Source organism: Mustela putorius, unplaced genomic scaffold (assembly GCF_011764305.1).
Source record: "Mustela putorius furo isolate JIRA1106 unplaced genomic scaffold, ASM1176430v1.1 tig00003942_pilon_pilon_pilon, whole genome shotgun sequence".
Lineage (NCBI taxonomy): Eukaryota > Metazoa > Chordata > Mammalia > Carnivora > Mustelidae > Mustela > Mustela putorius.
The window spans coordinates 10,736,594-10,757,731 of NW_025422087.1; the positions used below are offsets into that span (position 1 = coordinate 10,736,594).

Here is a 21,138-nt window from a genome sequence, read left to right on the forward strand (position 1 = left end):
TACATAAGGTGTTTGCTGTTAATTTACAGGTTGAAAAGATTTAAGAAGTAAAAAACTGGCTGAACTTGAAGAAGGAAGACTGAGAAATCATAAATGACAATGAAGCAAAGGAAAGCTTAAGTAGACTATACTCCTACAATAAAATAAACAAGAGGGACAGAGTCCATTGATGACTAAGAATAAATGGAAATTAGATAAGTGAAAAGTCATAAGATTGAGAAAGAGAAATACTAGATGCAAATTATAAAGAAGTTATCACCATGAAAGAGTGTATAATAGAGATAATACTTTAAAACCTAAGTATTACAATAGAAGATCAGGAAATGTAGTATTTTACTGGTAGCTATTAAGATCTTTTAAATGGCATGTGTAGAGCAAGATACAGATTTACTCTATCCATATTAATCTTATATGCAACCATTTAATGGCATGCCATCCAGGCAATGGATGTTTGCTGAATAAATGAGAAATTGCCAGATGACTTAAAATGATCTCGCTCAAATCTAACCCAATGCAGCTGGTACTCTTACCAGTCTATAGTTGATGATCCTCTACCTCTTCCCAAATGAGCTTATTAAAATCGCCATCTAAAATGTTTGGCAGTTGCCTTCTTAAATGTGTAATTCTAGCCTTTCAAGCCAATATGCTACACAGGTAAATTTTAAGCAGTAACTTCATGTTTTTTCACTTTTTATATTCACAAAACACCGTACTGTAACTTTTACTGATCTTTACTGATCTTCACACACTAGATAGGAACAAACCATGGGATAAAGTGATTAAGCTCTTTAGTTCCCTGATTACTTATCTTTGTATAGAGCCTGCATGAGTCAGGTAGAAACTGTCTCCGGACAGATCAGATCACTTTCCCTGGAGTAAATCTTGAATATTTTCTGCCACTTTTTTTTTATTACCTGTAACTTAAGTATTTGATGAGCTAGTTGGTTTTCATTCTACCTATTAAAAAGCACATAAAGAGGTATATACTCTGAGTGGCAGTTAAATAATTTTAATGTAACCAACTATTAGGGCTATTGTTAGAACTGAGGAGATAAGAAGAAAAGAAAAGAGTTGTAAAAGCCTACTAAAGTCTCAAGTAGTAAAGCAGTCCCCTAAGTGTTATCAGAGTGTGATTTTTGCTAATTTTCAAATGATGCACCACTCAGATTTTTTCTGAAATCTCTAAAGCGATCTGTCCCCAGAATTAGCTGATTCTAAGGGTACTCTGCTCTTTGAATAGAACCAGTACATGTAATCTGTGTGGTACTTAGGAGGCCTAAAACTTAGTGACATAGAGGGGCACCTGGGTGGCTCAGTCGTTAAGTGTCTGCTTTTAGCTCAAGTTATGATCCCAGAGTCCTGGGATTGAGTCCTTCATTGGGCTCCCTGATCAGCAGGAAGGCTCCTTCTCCTCTTCCACTCTCCCAGCTTGTGTTCCTTCTCTCACTGTCTCTCTCAAATAAGTAAATAAAATCTTAAAAAACAAACAAACAAACAAACAAACAAACTTAGTGGCCTACAATACTTTCCAAAGTAGCCAAATAGTATCACCTGTTCATGTTCTTTCAACATGACCTTGACATTCCTCCCATTGAGATGTGGGGTAGGTCTATGTCACATCCCCTTAAATCTGTTATCTTCTTGTAGTGAGAGATACTGGAAACTTCTAAGAATTTGTTAGAAAGGATATGTGGCTTCTGCCTGTTTCCTATTATCATTCATGCTTGGAACCCTGGGCTACCATGTAGAAGCCTGACTAGCTTAAGGTTGCTAAGCTGTCAAACACATGGAAATCATGTCTAGGTACTCTATTTGGCAGTCCTAGATTTTGAGCTCTTCTAACCCAGATGCCAGATTTGTGAATAAAGGAGACTTCAGATGATTCCAGCCCCCAGCTACTGAGTCACTAGTCAGTCTTTGGGTCTTCCTGGCTGAGGTCCTGCTATCATGAAGCAGATGTAAGCCATCCTTGTTGTGACCTTTTGGAATACCTGGCCCACAGTACCACAAACAAATGTTTGTTGTTTGATGCCATTAAGGTTGAGATGGTTTGTCACACAGGAATAATAAATAGAACTATCTTGAGCAGTAAGAATTAAAAAAAACTTAAGAAAATAACCTTTGAAATTAGTTATCTACTTATACGTGAATATAGGCAAAATTTCTGAATGCTGACCTAACAGCCTAGCAATCTGTAAAGTTATGGGACAGGATAGTAAGAGTGAAGATTTTTCTTTAGAACGTCTTTGAAAATCTTTATCAAGGCTAAATTTTAAGTATTAAAATTGTAACTGAAAAACATGGCTTTGTCTTATCTCTAGAAGCTCTCTGACATGGGCAAAATATTAGTTAATTAATTTTCACTTATTTTAGTTTGTTGGTTTTTCATGTTGAAGGTTTCCTCTGCTTTAGACATCTTTATTATTTTAATGGGTTTTTAGTGCAGTGATGGAAATCTATATTGACAGTCTTTTAAATGACTGGTCAAGATCTCTTTACAGGGTCACAAATTTGGCTTACTAAAGAGTGACTGGCAATGTTTTTAAAAATAAAATAGAAGGTCTAAAAATCTGAGAGCTAAAACAGTTGAAAAGCCAAAATGTTAACGAATAAACGTGGAAAGACATGTCAGTAACGATCATTCTGGTTTTGTTTTTTTTTTAAAGATTTTATTTATTTATTTGACAGACAGAGATCATAAGTAGGCAGAGAGGCAGGCAGAGAGAGAGGAAGGGAAGCAGGCTCCCTGCTGAGAGGACAGCCCAATGTGGGGCTCCCAGGACCCTGGGATCATGACCCAAGCTGAAGGCAGAGGCTTCAACCCACTGAGCCACCCAAGTGCCCTGATAATTCTGGTTTTAAAATAACTGATCTGATATCCTTTCTAACCAGAATTAAATAGTACAGCCTACATCCCAAACAGCTTAGCTATAATCCTCAGGTCTCTTCATACCTCCATTGCAGTGTGGTTAGGGAATGCTACTTTGCTTCCAAAGACGGGATGAGTTCCTCATCACTTTTTTTAGAAGAAGAGGAAGGGGGAAAAGGGGAGAAAAGGATTGAAGACTAATTTTATGTTCAGAAGAGCTATCCTGAGAGCCTGGGGATTCCCAAAGATTTTGACTACCAATTTTCCCTAGAGTGAAACAGAAAATAGTCAAGAATTTCTACCTATGTGATAATATATAATGTTCTAAAAGACTAGTTCCTCTGTTTTAAAGTATTTATAAAATGATCATTTAGAACCAAAATACAAAATACTGTCCTTCTAAGTATTCTCTTATGTATTTCAAAGGTTTCACATTACAGGGAAAAAAAATTAACATTACTGTTATACCTGACAAAATATTTTGAGCCACTTTCTCACTCCATTCAGGTAATTCCTTTGCTTTTTCTTCTGAAACTGGTTCATAGGGTACAATGTGACTCAGATTAACTTCTTCACTTGAAGTGTCTTTAGCCTAGTAAAAATGTTTCAAATGTAAAACAATAAAGAAAAATTATAATGGGAAAATATAATAAGCATTATGTAATAAAATATTAAGCCAACAAATGTTAGATATAATTAATAAAAATACCTCCAGCCAACATAGTTACCAGTATATTTTATAACAGAAAGCAAAATACCACAACTGCCATAAAGCTTAAAAATATCCTGGTCTTATATAAGGTCTCCCTGGAAAGTAAGGTTTAAATATCAACATACTTCCAATATAGCATTTATCAAATCATATTTAAACTGATGAGATTATGAGTTCCTTCATAAACTTATCAACCCCTTGATGGCAGTATGCACATGATACTCAGTAAGATTTAAAACATTTGTTATATGACTCAATCAGTAAGGAAGGATGTATCCAAATAAACTGGTTTTTATAGAAATCAAGTAAAAGCAAGTAAAAATATATAAACACTGCTATTCCATCTAAATGGAAATAGGGACACAGATATACCTGCATTTTGCTAATTTAACAGTTGTTATGAGAACTAGAGTCAACACTTAAAATGTCAAAGCTAAATTTATTCATTCTAAGAAATTAACAGCAGGTTAACTCAGACCTCATAATACTCTAAAATTTCTTGAAAATCAAACTTCCCAATGGAAATATGAAGAGAACTTCACTTAAAATATAAAACATTAAAAATGAAATGAAAACTTCTGTGGGGGGAGGGGAAGCCATTCCTAATTAAAACCCAAAGACAAAATGAACATAATATTAGGAACTTCTATCTTAAATAATGAGCCAAAGTCCTAATACATAGAAAGCCCCCGGAAATCAGGAAGAAAGACTAGCAATCCAAAATGGACAAATGACAAGAGTAGACATCCCACAGGACACAAAATTCAAAGAACCCCTAAGCAGATACACAACACCACTCACAATAAAATCAATGCAAATTACGATATTCCAATACACAATTTCTTATCTATCAGACTGCCAAAATACAGAGGCTGATCACCCACTCTGTGGACTAAGCTATGAAGAAAACAGGTTTCCCACGATGCCGGTGGAAGTGCTAAAGAGTATAGTCCTTAGGGAGGGCAACTTAGCAAAATCTATCAAAATTACAAATGTATTTATTTTCTGACTCAGTAACCCCACTTCTAAGAGTGTATCTGATGAATTACCTGCAAATGTATGAATCAATGGATCTACAAAGCTACTCACTGAAGCGGTTTCTAATAGCAAAAGCCTACAATCATCCAATGACTCAATAGATTGGTTAGAGAAAACTATCATAAATCCATACAATGAAATATGAGGTAGCTATAAAAAAGAGTGAGAGGGTTCTCCATTTATAACACTGAAAGATCCCCAGAATTTATTCAAATAAATTATTTATTCAAATAAATTTATTTATTCAAATAAATTCTTATACCTTTGGTATAAGAAAGGGAGAGAAATCTGTTTTTATTTGCTTTTACCTGCCTCAAGAAACCTAGGGAAGAAACACAAGATCTTGATAAAAAGTGATTACCTACTATGGCAGGGACAATGACATGGACAAAAGTGGGAGTAGAGTTTTTCAATGTATATACCTGTTTATATAATTTGATTTTTTTAGTTAACAAATTAAATTTCTTAAAAATAGAAGTTTTAAATGATGTGAAAAATTTCCAAACATACTAAGTAAAAAGAAAGGCGCAAAACAGTATGTCTTCCATTCATATTCTTATGTGAATGTGTGCATATACACGTATATTCACACACAAAATAAATGTGTATGTTTATATGTTTGAATGTATCTGCAAGGATAAGAAGCTAGCAATAATATATCTAGAGCAAGGAGGTAGGTGGCTAAGGGATAGATAGGAATGGGAGGCAGAATTACTTTTCACTAAGTACCATCTGTATTTGCTTTTTATGCAAATTAAAAATTTTTAAAAAATTTTTAATAAATATATTTCTTGGCACCATCTTGGACTCCCAGTGTCCTCCACAAAGCTGGTCTAAGATGTTCAACATAATCTACAAATAAATGTAGAATATTCAAGGGGTACTTGGGTGGCTCAGTTGGTTAAGTGTCTGCCTTCAGCTCAGGTTATGATTCCAGGGTCCTGGGGTCTAGCCCCATGTTAGGCTCCCTGCTGGGCAGGAGTCTGCTTCTCCTTCTCCCTCTGCCTCCATCTTGCTTGTGCTCTCTCTCTCTCTCAAATAAATACAATTTTTTAAAAAAAATTTTAAAGTGCGGACTATTCAAGTGGTATGATAATGCTAAGATAATTATTGAGCACTTACAATATGGAATAAAACAATTAACAATACAAAACTTTGTAATTCAATACTCACACAATGGTATTTTCTTTCTTCATGTATTTGCTTATGTTACTACTTCTGCCCAGAATCTCCTTCAAACTGCTATGTGTATGACCAAATTTTGCTTCATCTTTCAGGAGTTATCTTAGTCACAATGCCCTCTCAGAAGCCTTCCTTACTGCTTCCCACACTACTATAGGCTCACACTTATTGATGAAGCTAGGTTGTATATTAGATGGTACAATCTAGCCTACTATATAACCTATGTACCTTCATCTAATGATCACACTGGCTAGAAATCCTCTTTACTAATCTGTCCTCCCCAACAGACAAGAAATTTCTTGAGATAAGAAATTTAACTTTTCCAGAATGCTCAGCATTCTAGCACTAAAAAACCTTACTGAACTTCCTGCCACTTGGAACATATCATATACTCAGGATCTAAGAAATGAAAAACTACTAAACATATTTTTTAAAGACTTATTTACTTATAAGAAAGTAAATGCTCAAGTGGGGGGTGGAAGGGCTGATGGAGAGGGATAAAGAGTGTCAAGCAGACTGTGCTGAGCATAAAACTGGATGTGGAGCTCAATCCCAGGACCCCAAGATCTAGACCTGAGTCAAAAACCAAAAGTCAGATGTTCAAGTGACTGTGCCAAGGCGTTCTACTACTAAACATATTTTAAAAAAATTCATTTTCTTTCCTGATAACCATCCATAAAGAAACAAGGGACTGAATAAAAATGGTGGTGTAAGGAAAAGCATACGTAACCCCAAGATTCTGGTGTATTAAGGAAGGTAGAGAACAACATTAATGTAAATACAAAAATTTCTCAAATACTTCAAAAAAATCTATCCCCCAAAACATAGAATATCTTTTAAAACAGGGTAAGTAACAATATTAAACAATAAAAACAATATTAAAGCTGATTCTAATTATTTTTGCCAGTGATCAGTTTGTGAATTTGAAAGTTGCCCTGCTTTAGTAAACAGGGATAAGACTTTATAAATAATTGAAACTGGTAAAAGGTACCATTAGAATAGGACACACACACATACCACCTTATTGCTTTTTTACTTACTTTATTTACTTTTTTCCCCCTTTTTCCTTTATGACGCACATCCTTATTGTCTTGGTCCAACTGTCTTACATCAGTGCCACTGGCTTCCTTCAGTTGGTCAGAGGAGCATCTAGCTCTTCCAGGGATTTGGAATTCATTTTCTCCTTCTGCCCGGTTCCAGTTTGCCTAGGAGGTAGACTAAACCTTAGATCAAATTTGAATTTTCTCTAAATTGTGTTATAATAATGTGCTTGTTCAAACACTGATGTGTTTAACAGTCTATAAGTACAACCACTTTTGCCGGTCTTTCCTCTATACTTTTATCTCATCACCAAACCTCAATCCCTTGAGTTCTTTAGTTCACAGCATATGGGCTTAACCAAATTTCTAAAGACAAAGCATAAAAGATAAACTTAGAGAAGTTGTTAGTATAAGCTATCACTAAGTCAGATGTAGCTACATTTGAATTTAATTAAATAACAAATGGTAAGTTTTAGGAAATGTGTAAAACTAAATGATATCAAAGGCAATGAACAAAACTCATGTCCAGTTTAACCACTCTGCATTGTTGGAAGACTGATTTTGTTTTCTGTTTTTGCACTTAATTTTTGCTCACATATACTTTGCTGAATGAATACTTAAGAGTAAAGACAAGTCAAAATTATAGCTAGTAACTAACTTCCATTTACAGTTGGAAGTTCTGGGACAACACAGCAAACTAAAAATGACGCGCAACCAAAAAGTAAACATATAAAAGTAAGATAGGTCCAATGAATGTAGGGGTAAAGGGAGAAACTGCTCCGTGATAGATCTGAAATAATTAAGAATGTCATTTCATTCAGCCAGTAAATAGCAAAGCTAAGACTTGAACTCTTCCCATTTGACCAAGTTTTTGCCTTTGTCAACTACTCTCCATGAGCACACTGAGGCTACACACATTTCTGTAAGGGTACCACATGTTTTGTTACCATAGTTTAAGTGTATAGCATTGGCTATGGTAAAGTGTATGTTGATCACCAGATCATTCTCATAATACGGTCCGTACACCTAACGCTAGAGAGGACCCTGCTCTTATGCTTAGTGAGTAGTCTGTTCTTGTCACCTGTGATCTTTTCAAGATAGGTGTAGAATGAAAGTGTATTCTACTTCCTAAGAAAACAGGAATGGAAGTTTTAAGACTGAACCCAAAGGCAACTATTTTGCTAAATATTCCCTGATCTCTTTCCTGAACTTTTATTTCATTACCTGTCATCATCCTGCATTGGATTATTTAGCAGAATGTAAGTGCCTGAGAATAGGAGCTATTAAATGGTATCTTTAAAGTCAGTCTCTTGTTCTGTCTTCCTATCCATCATTTAACATATTACCTCGTTAAAGAAGAGATTCTAAATATACATTGACTGAAGTGGTGAATAAAAGAGTATACTATCATGCTGTCAATATCCTTCAACTTCAGAATCAAAAATATTTCCCCCCTATTGTCGTACATCAGGATGGGGAAGAATACCTGAGAACACCTCTCCTTAATACTCTGTATTTTAACTCCTTATGACAGATCAACACATGGGGAGAAAAAAAAATAAAAGCTTAATTAGGCAAGTTCATAGGATGACAGACCATATTTTAAACTGCACTTTATTTTCTCTTTATTTAGTTTTATTTATCACAAGAACAAAGACGATTCCCTCAAGTAAAACCTGTTTCTTCCTCAAAATGACAATCATATCCTTAAAATGTCCAACATAACCCATCTGCTAATGCCAAAATTACCTTCACTTCACCATTCAGTCCCATTAGGCTTTTTTTCCAATTGAACAGGAAGACTGTGGTGATAACAAGAGCTAACATTCACAGAACATTATTACTTGTCAGCACTGATATAAGACAGTTAATGTATTAAACTTTAATCTTTACTACAGCCCAATAAAGTAAATATTATTCCCATTTTATGATAGAGAAACTAAAAAGATCAATAACTTTAGTAAAACAGCTATTAATGCAAGAGTTCAAATTCAAATCCAGGTAAACTGACGCTAAAGCCCCAAATCTTTTTCACTATTTATGGCCAATTTCTAACTAGTATTTGTGAACACACGAGCAAATTATATATTCTCATTTTTCTAATTTTGATCATATAACATCCTATTACAATTTCTTTAAAAATGAGTGCTTACATTAAAATAGATTTCATTCTAAAGATGATCACACAAGTTACCTGAAGCCGAAGGTCAGACATCTGTCTTAATAAGTCCTCAAAAAGTTCTCTATCATCCTCTGGTAATTCAGAAGACAAGACAACCCCCACAAAGCATCCTGACGCTTGTAACATGGTATCAGGAAACATGTAGGCTCCCACCGTACATTTAAGAACTGGAGATCTATCAGGAACTAGAGGATACAACCAGTCACAAACCTGAAAGGATTAATTAGAAAAAAAAAAAAAACCAATGAATAAAACTAGGTTTTCACTGGTTTGAGAATTGTTATACCATAGAACATTTCAAAATTCTAAATGCATTTTACAAGACTTTACAAAATCATGAGCATCAACAAATCCCCACTAAAACTTAGCCATTTGCTGGTCTGATCTTTGTGTAGATCACTCACAAGAACTGTCCTAAAACTGTTATTTCTCTACTATAGTCTTCAAATTAGTGGCCTTAAATAGCCCACAGATAACCAATAATGAGTTTAGTTTAAAATAAATAACAAAGTAAATTAAGACTTTCTTTATAATTCAAATTAGACTTGCTTTTGTGGAAATAAAATCAAACCATTTTCAAGTACATGTATTTACTGATTTAATGCTTGCAATTCCATGAAGTTAGATATTGTCATTTTATGTACAAGAATATTGAGGCACAAAGAGGTTAATTAAGTTGCTCTGAGTCTGTGAAAAAAGTGGAGACAGTATTTAGACACAAGCAATCTGGCACCAGAGAAGCCAAACAATTCCTTTAATTAGAACCCAGCATTTACAGAGGCATCTGGGTGGCTCAGTTGGCTAAACATTCGACTTATTCTGGCTCAGGTCACAATCTCGAGGTCATGATAACACAGAGTCTGCTTTGAGATTCTCTCTCTCCTCTCCCTCTGCCCCTCACTCCACAGTACATTCTCTTAATAACAAAATCTAAAACAAAAAACAAAAAAAGAAACCCAGCCTTCACAATGCTGCTTAATTTTTTTTTTTTTTACTAAGTCTGAGAACCTGATGTGACATAGCTAGAACATTACATTCTATCAAAATATTGTTAAATGAATCAAAAAGCATGAAAGATTTCATATAACAAAAATGGAAAATTCTGGTACACTGCCATCATCTCTGACCAACAGAATAAACCTAAAAGGATCAGAGTATCCAAGTCTGATTCTTTCTTGGAAAATCCTTAATAACCCTTTTTAAATTCTTCTTTTATAAATTCTCTTTTTCAGTCACCTCAAACACCACTTTTCTTCATCTTTTACAAGTCAAGCTTTAGAGAAGTCATAATAAAACTGATTACTGTGTCTTCCAAAGTATGATGTATTGCCATAAGTGGTATATGAAATGACTTTAAGTAATATATCAGATTATTTAAATTTGAATAGTAATGTATTTCAATATATTAAGAAGAAATACATCTATCCCTCAACTTCCCAGCTGTTATATTGGTTGGGATAATAAAATTAACAAATGAGACATTTATTTATCTATTTATCTATGTATCTTTTATCTATTTATTTAAGAGAAGGGAGGTAGAGCAGAGGAAGAGGGAGAATCTTAACCTTGAGACCATGATCTGAGCTGAAGTCAAGAATTGAACACTTAACTGACTGAGCCACCCAGGAAAGCCAACAAATGAGACATTTAAATTGAAATACTGAGGGACGCCTGGGTGGCTCAGTGGGTTAAGCCACTGCCTTCGGCTCAGGTCATGATCTCAGGGTCCTGGGATCGAGTCCCGCATCGGGCTCTCTGCTCAGCAGGGAGCCTGCTTCCCCCCCCCCTCTCTCTGCCTGCCTCTCTGTCTACTGTGATCTCTCTCTGTCAAATAAATAAATAAAATCTTCAAAAAAAAATTGAAATATTGAGAAAGTAATAATAGCAGAGATATGAAACTGACAAAACAAAGTTGCAAAGGTTGTACTTAAAAGAACTAAAATCTGATAAAGTTTCCTTTATTGTTATGATTTCTCTACATTCTGGACACCTTGATTTAACTGGGGTATCCAAATCTTCTGAACCAAAACTTTATAGACCTTTCTCAAGGTCTATTTTTTCTCAATGATCTACCTGTAATAGTAGATCATTACAGGTTGGAGGGCTTATCCCCCACAGGCTGATTTCTCCCAGATTCACTTTCAGAGAACAACCTTATGTCTAAGTTCTAATGAACTGACTACAAATTTAATAGGTTTAAAAAGTATATTAAACTAAAACCTAAAGAAATATAGTTTTTAGAAACCCTAGAATTCTATGCCTGCCTACTTAAGACCAAATTAATTTCTAATTTCACAAACAGACCTACAGGGATTTCTGCAGTTTAAGAAGTTATATTTTAAAAAATTTTATTTAACTTCTAATACTCAGTTGATTTAGTGTTTGTTTTTTAGAACAGAGACATTCAGTGAACACATGTTAACTGCCTTTAGGTCACTGTTAGAAATATCTGAATACATGAAAATAAGACCCTCTTCAAGATACTCAAATTAAACTTTGGGTGCAATTTATTATTTACAACCAAAAATAGGAGATACTAGAAAGATTAAAAACACTTTATTTAAAGCACTCAAACAGGACAAATTTTTACTAGAGAACAAATCATTTTAATGGTTGAGCTCATGGAATCAAGTAGAGTGTTTCTGATACTCACTTTCCATCATCTCCAGTAGCCTGAGCCCCCAAAGTTTTTCATTTTTATTGTACTTTATTTTATGTATGTATGTATGTATGTATTATGAATGTGTGTACATTGGGGAGGGAGAGGGAGGAGAGAGAGAATTTTTTTTTTTTTTAATATTGTATTTATTCAGTTGAGAGAGAGAGAAGCACAAGCAGGAGGGGAAGGGCAGAGAGAGAGGGAGAAGCAGATTCCCTGCAGAGCAGGGAGCCAGACATGGGGCTCCATCCCAGGAACCTGAGATCATGACCCAAGCCAAAGGCTTGGGTATGCAAGGAAGAGAAGAGAATCTTAAGCAGGCTCCATGCCCAATGTGGAGCTCTGCTCCATAACACAACCCTGAGATCATGACCTGCTCTGAAATCAAGAGTCTAACACTTAACTGACTGAGCCATCCAGGCACCCGCTCACCTCCCCAACCAAAGGTTTTAAATTCCAGTATTACGACACAGCTCTACTACCAGGTCAGCAGAAAGTATTACAGCTTTAATCAGCCTCCTCACAATTCCAATCAATAATGTCCACTCTTTCTACCTCAAAGATTCTTCCTAAAATAACCTACAGATATATAAAATATTCTTCCTATCCAATAATGAAGTCTTTTTATTTTTTTCACCAATGCCCACAATAACTCCTTTAAACACACCTAGTAAGTCTCCAGTTATCTTTAAACAACTTTCAAGTTGATTCCATGTAAAACCTGCGTAAGAACTGAAAGTGGAGTATACCAAAAAAGACAAAATCAATCTAGGTTACTACTGCTGTAACTAAACCAACTGCATCATCTGGACTCTGAACAAGAAGACCTGCTTTGCTCAATCATCTTCTTTACATGCATGCAAAATTCTTTGTTATACCCAGTGTAAAGGAGTCCTCATTTCTAGAACCCAATTCTCTGTACTGATGTCCAGTTTTTAAAAAACAGATTGTTATTCCAACATCACCTTCAAAATACTGCCTTTAGAATATTTCATTAATTCCACAGCAGTGCCCTAACAACACCAGCTGTTATTTAGCAACAGTTTTTACTCTTCAACCAAGGGCATGCCAATAAATTTATCTGCTTGGAATGTTAGAAATGCGTCTTAAATTATCACCACAATCTCTACTTATATACCAAAGTTTCTTAACCTCTGCATGATTAACATTTTGGGTTAATTTTGACTGATGAAAATGATCCTGTTCAGAGGTTTAGCAGTCCCCCCGGCCTCTATCTACTATATACCAGTAGCAGTAGTACAACCCACCTCCCACCTGTGACAACCAAAAATGTCTCCAGACATTGTCAAAATGTCCTTGGGTTGGAGGGTGGGTAGGTGGGGGGATCATTCCTGGTTGAGGACCACTGTTCTACATACTGGGCTGGATCTAGCCCAGATCAACCCCTCAGGTGGGGCTTGACAACATTTAGGCGGTTTACAGTAACACATTCACATGAGTTACATAAATCACTTTTGAAATTGAAGTTGTTAAGTTTCTTCTTCAGTAAAGAATTAAAATTTTAAGGATGAATGCTCTGATGCCCCTTAGATCTTGTCATCACAATTTTAATACTGAAACACAATTTTGAAAAAAACAGTAACACAATTTTGTATCTTTAAAAAAAGAAGCTATTAAACACATAGACACTTAAGGCTCATAAATTTCACAGAATATATTAATAAAGAACTAGAGTGATCTTTTTGCACTTATTGTCATGGACCCATAATAAATACTGGCAAATAATAATAATGTATATATACATATTTCAAATTATGTTTACATTTTTCTTTGGCTTACCTGAAGAAACCCAGGAGGACGGTTTAGAACAGTATCAAGAGAATTATCCAAGAACCTCACAATTCGAAGGTACCCTGGATATGAAGGTGCACTAACTTCCCCTGCAGGATTTACAAAAAAAATCTGTACTCCATTTGGTATCAAAATCAACTCATCTGCATCTAGCCCTAAGGTCTCAAGAGGAGGTGGCTGAGAATGATTCCTATAAAAGTCTTCTCCAACTGATGAAAATTCCCCAGATTCTGTTCCATAGGATACAGTGTAGTGACCCTCAGCAGCCTGAGGAGTATAAGCAGGAGGTGCTTCTGCTGGGTGACTTTGAGATGGTAAGGATAAAGAAGTAGGTGCAGGAACCAACCCTGTACTCGCTGTTGAAGTGTTCCCATTTGCTTCAGTGTGCTGAGGAGGTGAACTAAAGGACTGAGGCTCTGGTGACTTTTCAGATACGTCTTTAGGTGGAAATTCTGGATATAACTTGGGCACCTCCTGAAGATCATTCCGTAGAGAAGTGGCAAGACCCTTCTCCAGAATTTCCAACCTGGTACGTACATTCTGCAGTGTTTCTTTCATTTTCTGTTGCATCTGTCTAGCAGATTCCCACCCAGCACCTATGTGTTCAGGCTCTGTTGATGATACGCTGATTCCTCTGAGCAGGTGTCCTATTCCTTGCTTATAGTAGTTCTTTGCTTCTTCCTTCTGACCTAATTCATCTGTATTCAGTCCCTTATTAACAAATAAAAAGGCCTTCTTGTATGCTTCCTTGATGATCTTAATTTCAGCAGGTTCTCCATTTTGTGGCTCTTGCTCCATTTCTGTCGAAGAGAAAATATTATTTTAATTATCTAATTTAACTATTTGTTTACTGAATTATCATCAATTTCTCCTACCTAAACATATTTCAAGAAAAGAGGAATTCTAAATTCCTAAATGCCCTTGTTCCTAAATCCTTAAATAAAAACAGGGAGAATAAGTTAGAATATATCTACTGAATAATTTTCTTGTTACAGTTTCATGTAATAAATAAATGTTTCCTACCATGTACCTAATGTTGGAACCAAAGAGCCTCATTTTAAAATCCATTATAATATAAATCCAGATTATATCCAGCTAATTAAAAATGAGGTTGAGGGGCGCCTGAGTGGCTTTCTCAGTTAATCATCCGACTCTTGATTTCAGTTCAGGTCATGATCTCAGGGTCGTGAGACTGAGCCCTGAGTCAGGCTCTGTGCTGAACAAGGAGTCTGCTTTGGATTCTCTCTTCCTCTGCTCTTCCTGCTTATGCCCACTCTCTCTCTCAAATAAATAAATAAATAAATCCTTTAAAAAAGTGTATAAGTGTAGGTATGTATACCTACATATCAAAGCTTATGTTGCACAGTATGCTGAAAGGTTTCCTGAAATAATGTGTCACTGGAGAAAATGAAAAGGAAAGTGTGGGGAGGGGTGGGGGAGTGGTGATGATGGTGTAATTCCATGGGTCAGTTGCTAAATAACATTTCTTGCTACAATCTTCATCTTGGGAGAGAAAAAAAAAGTTTAGCAGGGGAAAAACACCTGGAAATCTATCAGGGGAAATGTAGTGGGGAATTTCAGCACAGAAAGTAAAAGTCTGCATGAAAATACTGCATTTTTAATTTGGGATTTATTCCAGGATTTGATATATTCTCAGAAGTCTCTGAGAAAATGCATTTCACAAGGGTAAGAACTGCAGAATAGGACTTAAAAGAATAAAAAAAGATTTTTAAAAATAATACCTGTGATATCCCTAATCACAGTTAAGAGCTTATCAAGTGGCTTGAAAAGACAAAAACCGTTATTACATGATTCCACATACTTTTTTATTTTTAAAATTTCTTTTAAAGATTCGAAGGTGCCTAAGTCTCTCAGTTAAGGATCTGCCTTCAGCTCAGGTCATGATCATGGGGTCCTGGGATCCAGTTGCCTCAGGCTCTCTGCTTAGCTGGGAGCTTGTTTCTCCCCCTGCCCCTCTCCCAACTTGTGCTCTTTCTCAAATAACTAAAGTCTTTAAAGAAGAAGAAATAATAAAGATTGATTTATTTATTTAAGGTGAGGAGGGGCACAGGGAGAGGGAGTCTTAAGCCAACTCGGGTTGTGAGTGTGCAGCGGGAGGCGGGGCACTATCTCACCACCTGAACGGAAAACACCCTGAGATCACCACCTGAGCCCAAACCAAGAGTCAGCAGGTTAAAGGACTGTACTACCCAAGCGCCCCTTGCATACTTTCATTTTTAAAGTTGAGAACAGAAAGTTTTGAAATGTCAATCTGTAGTATTAAATAAAACATACCCGCACCAGTATAATCATGTTAAATCCCAACCTAAACCCTGGTTCCAGATACAAATAGCGCATTTATTTTTTGAAACATTCTAGTAAAAGGAGTAAAACGTGTTTGGTTCAGACATAACTATGTGTGGGTGTGCATATGTGTAAGCTTAAAAAAAAAAAAAATCCGGGGAAAAAAGGCAAAATTCTGAATCAAATACCTGACAACTTAGTTCAACCCCACAAGTCCCAAAAGCCAGTAACAAGCTACCGGCAACATCACAAATAGCCTCCAATACAGAAAATGCTCTAATGCCTGCCTACCTGGCCCTTTACAAGAAAAACGAAGATGGAACTTTTTCAAATACCTGTATGCAACTCACTCCAATAGCTTCCCATCCATTCTTGTCAGAGGAACTACACAAATGACGTTTCAGAAAGCCCCACAGGTGAGAAAGTACCAACATAAAACCCTCCTGTTTCAAACAGGTTTCCTATAAAATGTCTCCAAATGGGATCTGTTATTGCAAAGGACAGCAATTGAGAAATAGCTCCGTTTGTAACTGGGGACATCCTTACATTTCCTTTTTCTTGGTTTTGCTTTTGGACATTTCAAAGAAAACCTGCTGAATTCTTACATATTTACCGGTATTTCAGAAGCTGCAAGAATTTGATCGCAAATCCATTGTTACAATGCAATAAAGTAAATTTCGAGGATCCTTAAGTGACAGAGTAAAACAATTCATTAGTGGGTGGGAAAATGAGCCCACTCGACGGTAACGCAATAATGCCGTGTCAGGAAACAGTGCACATTCCAAGAGAAACTTTTTCCAGACATAGAAATTAGGTCGGAGAGGGCCTCTGCGATGCTGGATCCCTAAGGAACATGAACAAATGCATTCGAAAGAGCAGAACCCGAACGCTATCCATGCCCCCAAACAATTGCTATTGGTTGCTGACGTTCTGTAAAGACCACCGAACTTTCACGAAGCTGTAAGGGGGCAAAACCACAGCCATTTTCGAAGCCAAGTAAATAGCGCGTATGAGGCAGCAGCGCGTATGAGGCAGCACAAGAATGGTGGACAGAGATGTTCCAAGTGCACGATGAAAGGGGTGCGAGTGGGAGGCAGCGTTAGCCAGTAAACAGGAGTGAAGGGCGTAGGGAGCGCGGGGCTCAGAGGTCCCATAAATATACGACGGGGCTAAGAGAACTTCGCAAAGTATCCTCTCGAAATTGCTTCCTTCAACTAAAGTTCCACGTCTGATACTTGGATGAGGGCTCCGGGCCTTCTCTACCCTGCCCCTCCCCCCGCCCGGTCCGGCCGCGGGGACCGGGGCGCTCACGCGACCCGCCCGTCTCGGGGTGGGGGCCCCGCGTCAAGGGCGAATCCTTCCCCGCCAGCCGCTGCCCCACCTGCGCCTTCCAGACCTCGGGCGCTTCGGCGCCACCTGAAGAGTTCCCCGCCCGGCTGCCTCAGCCCAGCGACCAGCTCCCTCAGACGCCGCGCCGCTACGAAGCGTTGGGCCGGGTCGGGTCCCGTGGTTCTTAGCGCCTCACACGCGCGCGCGACCCAACGCCGGGACTCACAAAGCATTCCAAGTCGCGCGCTCCAGAGCGCGCCACGTCACGCGGCCGCCCCGCCCGTCAGCCCTCGCTCCCGCGGTAGGAACCCACAGGTCGGCTTTCGCGAGACGCCCACTGGGGCTGATTACCCACGGCCCGTGCAGGCCAAGTCCTGCCCACGCTGACCTTCAAAATGGTGTGTGGGGAGACGTCACTCAGCTTCGAATCGCAGAGTCCAGCTGAAACTCTGCCGAGAGAAAAGGACGAGGGCAGAAGGCCCTCAGAGAATCACGCGAACCAGGCCCTCAGCGCGGACCCCCAGTCCAGGTCTTCGCGGCCACGTCCTCAGCCCCCGCGCTTGCGCAATATCTTTCTCCGCCGCGGAACCAGGGCCGCTGGAGGGGCTAGGAAAGAGTGGTGGGCAGTGAGAGCCGTCACGGCTAGAGGGAGCCCTGGACTCGGTGCACGTGGGAGAACAAAGGCTGATTCTCTCAACTCTTCTGGCACCTAATCTTTGTTATTAATGTATTCTAAGACAGTTAACCTCCAATGGTAAAAGTCTAGAAGTGTGCGCGCGCACTAAAAGTCTATGTAACGGAGATCAATGTTAAATTCCTGACTCCTCAGAATAAGTAGCAACCATACGAATACCATTTATGAATGTGAGAGGCTAAAAGGGGAAAAAATCAAAGTGAACGTACCTTACCTTTTCCCAAAACGTCTTTAAAATTACTAAAATGCTATAGATGACATTAATTAATGTCGAAGTTAAATAATGATGAACATTGTTCATCATTATGATGAACACTGGGCAAGGCTTTTAAGGTAGGGGCCATTTGGGAATTTCCCCAAATCCAAGAAAGGTAACAGTCATCCCAGAGAGAAAACCCAGTTAGGAAGATATACGTTAGTACAATGGTTTAAATGATTTTGCTCTTCTACTCCCTAAAAGAATTCTGGAATATGTGACTGTGCGTGCACCTTTCCCCTCATTTTTAGATTGACCATACATAAAAATTTTCATCTGATGTAAATAGTTGCAAAAGATGCAAATTGTTTTATGGTAAATTGACATTTTAAAATAAAACTGCTATATAACCCTTCTAAATCGTAGACAGTGGTACCTAAATACCAGGCAACGTGATATCCTTCATCAATTTTTTAAAACTACAGGAACAAAATTGTCTTTAATATGAAATCTTACATCATTCCTTTTATTTCTGAATCTGCATTTCCTTAGTTCTTCATGAAATTTTATCCCAATACAGTATTTCTTTATTCGGGAAAGTCTTTTCTTGATCACCTATCATACTTCTCTGCATCATTAGTACATAAACTTAAATCTAACTTTAAGTTACTGAAATAGCCATAAAAGTTAAAGTGTTTAAAAACATGAAATTTCTAAATACAAAGTCATATATAGAAAACCCTAAAATTTACTACAGAGCTACTAACTACATCAAAGTTGCAGGATAAAAAATCAACATACAAAAATCAATAGTATTTCTAAACACTAGCAATGAAAGTTCCAAAAATGAAATTAAGAATGTCACTGAGAATACTATAAAAAAAACACAACAACTTGGGAATAAATTTAACAAAATAAGTGCAAGACTTCTACACCCCAAACTACAAAACTTTGCTGAGAGAGTTTATTGAAGACCTGAATGAATGGAAAGACATTCCACATTTGAAGACAGATTGAATATTGTTATAATGGCAATATTCCCCAAATTGATCTACAGATGGAACATAATCCCTAAGAAAATCCCAGACAACTATTTTGAAGAAATTGCAAGCTAATCCTAAACTCACATGGAAATGCAAGGGAGTCAGAATACCCAAAGCAATCTTTAAAAAAAAAAAACAAAAACAAAGGTGAAAGGACTGACATTTCCTTTGTTTGTTTTGTTTTGCCTTTTTCAAGTTTTTATTTGAATGTCCATTACTTAACAGTCTCATATTAGTTTTAAGTGTAGAATTTAGTGATTGGTCACTTATATACAACACCCAGGGCTCATCACTACAAGTGCCCTCCATTAACCATTATCCATTTAACCCATCCCTCTGCCTACCTCTCTGCTCCAGGAACCCTTGGTCTGTTCTCTATAGTTGAGTCTGTTTCCTAGTTTGCTTCTCTCTTTTTTTCATGGGTTCATCTGTTTTGTTTCTTAAATTCCACGTATGAGAGATATATAGTATTTGTCTTTCTCTGCCTGATTTATTTTGCTTAGCATAATGCTCTCTGGTTCTACCCATGTCATTCCAAATGGCACCATTTCATTCTTTCTGATGGCTGTGTAATATTCATATACATTTGGGTTCTTTCCATAATTTAGCTATTGTTGATAATGCTGCCATAAACATCAGGGTGCATCTCTCCCTTTGAATCAGTACTTTTTTTTTTTATCTTTTGGGTAAATACCTAGTAGTGCAATTGCTGGATGGTTGAGTAGTTCTATTTTTAACTTTTTGGGGAACCTCTATACTGTTCTCTGGAGTGGCTGCACCCGTTTGCATACCTACCAATAGTCCAAGAGGGTTCCTCTTTGTTTTTTTTCTGCATCTTTGCCAATGTCTGTTGTTTCCTGAGCTGTTAATTTTAGCCATTCTGACTGGTGTGAGGTGGTATCTCATTGTGGTTTTAATTTGTATTTCCCTGATGATGAGTGATGTTGAGCATATTTTCATGTGTCTGTTAGCTATCTATATGTCTTCTTTGGAAAAATGTCTATGTCATCTGCCCATTTTTTAACTGGATTATTTGTTTTTTTGGGGTGTTCAGTTTTATAAGTTCTTTATATATTTTGAATACTAACCCTTTATCAGATATATTACTTGCAAATATCCTCTCCCATTCTCTAGATTGCCTTTTAGTTCTATTGCTTGTTTGCTTCACTGTGCACAAGCTTTTTATTTTGAGGAAGTCCATATAGTTTATTTTTGCTTTTGTTCCTTGGTCTTGGGAGACATATCTAGTAAGAATTTGCTATGGCCAGGGTAAAAGAGGTTATTGGCTGTGTTCTTCTCTAGGATTTTGATGGTTTCCTATCTCACATTTAGATCTTTCATTTATTTTGAATTTATTTTTATATATGGTGTGTAAGAAAGTAGTTCAGTTTCATTCTTTTACATATTGCTGTCCAGTTTTCCAAATGGTGTCCAACACCATTTGTTGAACACACTCTTTCCTGTTGGATATTCTTTCCTGCTTTGTTGAAGATTACTTGACCATATAATTGTGGGTCCATTTCTGGATTTTGCATTTTGTTGCATTGATCTATGTGGCTGTTTTTGTGCCACTACCATACTATCTTAATCATGATAGCTTTTTATATAAATCAAAGTCCAGAATTGTGATGCTTCCAGCTTTGCTTTTCTTTTTCAAGTTTGCTTTGGCTATTCTGGGTCTTTTGTGGTTCCATACAAATTTTAGGATTGTTTGTTCTAGCTCTGAAAAATGCTGGTAGTATTTTGATAAGAATTACATAAAATGTGTATTGTTTGGGGTAGTATAGACATTTTTACAATATTTGTTCTTCCAGCCCATAAGCATGGAATGTTTTTCCATTTCTTTTGTCATCTTCAATTACTTTTATCAGCATTCTATAGTTTCAGAGTACAGATCTTTTACATTTTTGGTTAGGTTTATTCCTAAGTATCTTACTGCTTCTGGTGCTTTTGTAAATGGGACCGATTCCTTTATTTCTCTTTCTGCTGCTTCATTATTGCTGTATAGAAATGCAATGGATTTCTGTACACTGATTTCTGTATCCTGTGACCTTACTGAATACGTGTGTCAGTTCTAA

General features: G+C 37.0%; 1 protein-coding gene across 4 annotated transcripts in view; it reads right to left on the reverse strand.

The window, feature by feature from the left end:
• SPART (spartin) overlaps positions 1–17,655 on the reverse strand; it is a 38,139-nt gene extending 20,484 nt beyond the window's left edge. The window contains exons 1-5 of one of the 4 annotated variants that reach the window (XM_004770785.3): positions 17,516–17,655; positions 13,483–14,294; positions 9,036–9,233; positions 6,842–7,006; positions 3,338–3,461 (exon numbers count right to left, since the gene is read on the reverse strand). In XM_004770785.3, coding sequence (XP_004770842.1) covers positions 3,338–3,461; positions 6,842–7,006; positions 9,036–9,233; positions 13,483–14,292 — 1,297 coding nt within the window. In that variant the 5' untranslated portion in view covers positions 14,293–14,294; positions 17,516–17,655. Of the gene's footprint in view, positions 1–3,337; positions 3,462–6,841; positions 7,007–9,035; positions 9,234–13,482; positions 14,295–17,179; positions 17,312–17,353; positions 17,376–17,515 lie in introns of those variants that run through there. The other 3 variants (XM_045069598.1, XM_045069599.1, XM_004770783.3) reach the window with 3 other exon arrangements.
• Positions 17,656–21,138: the final 3,483 nt, after the last annotated feature.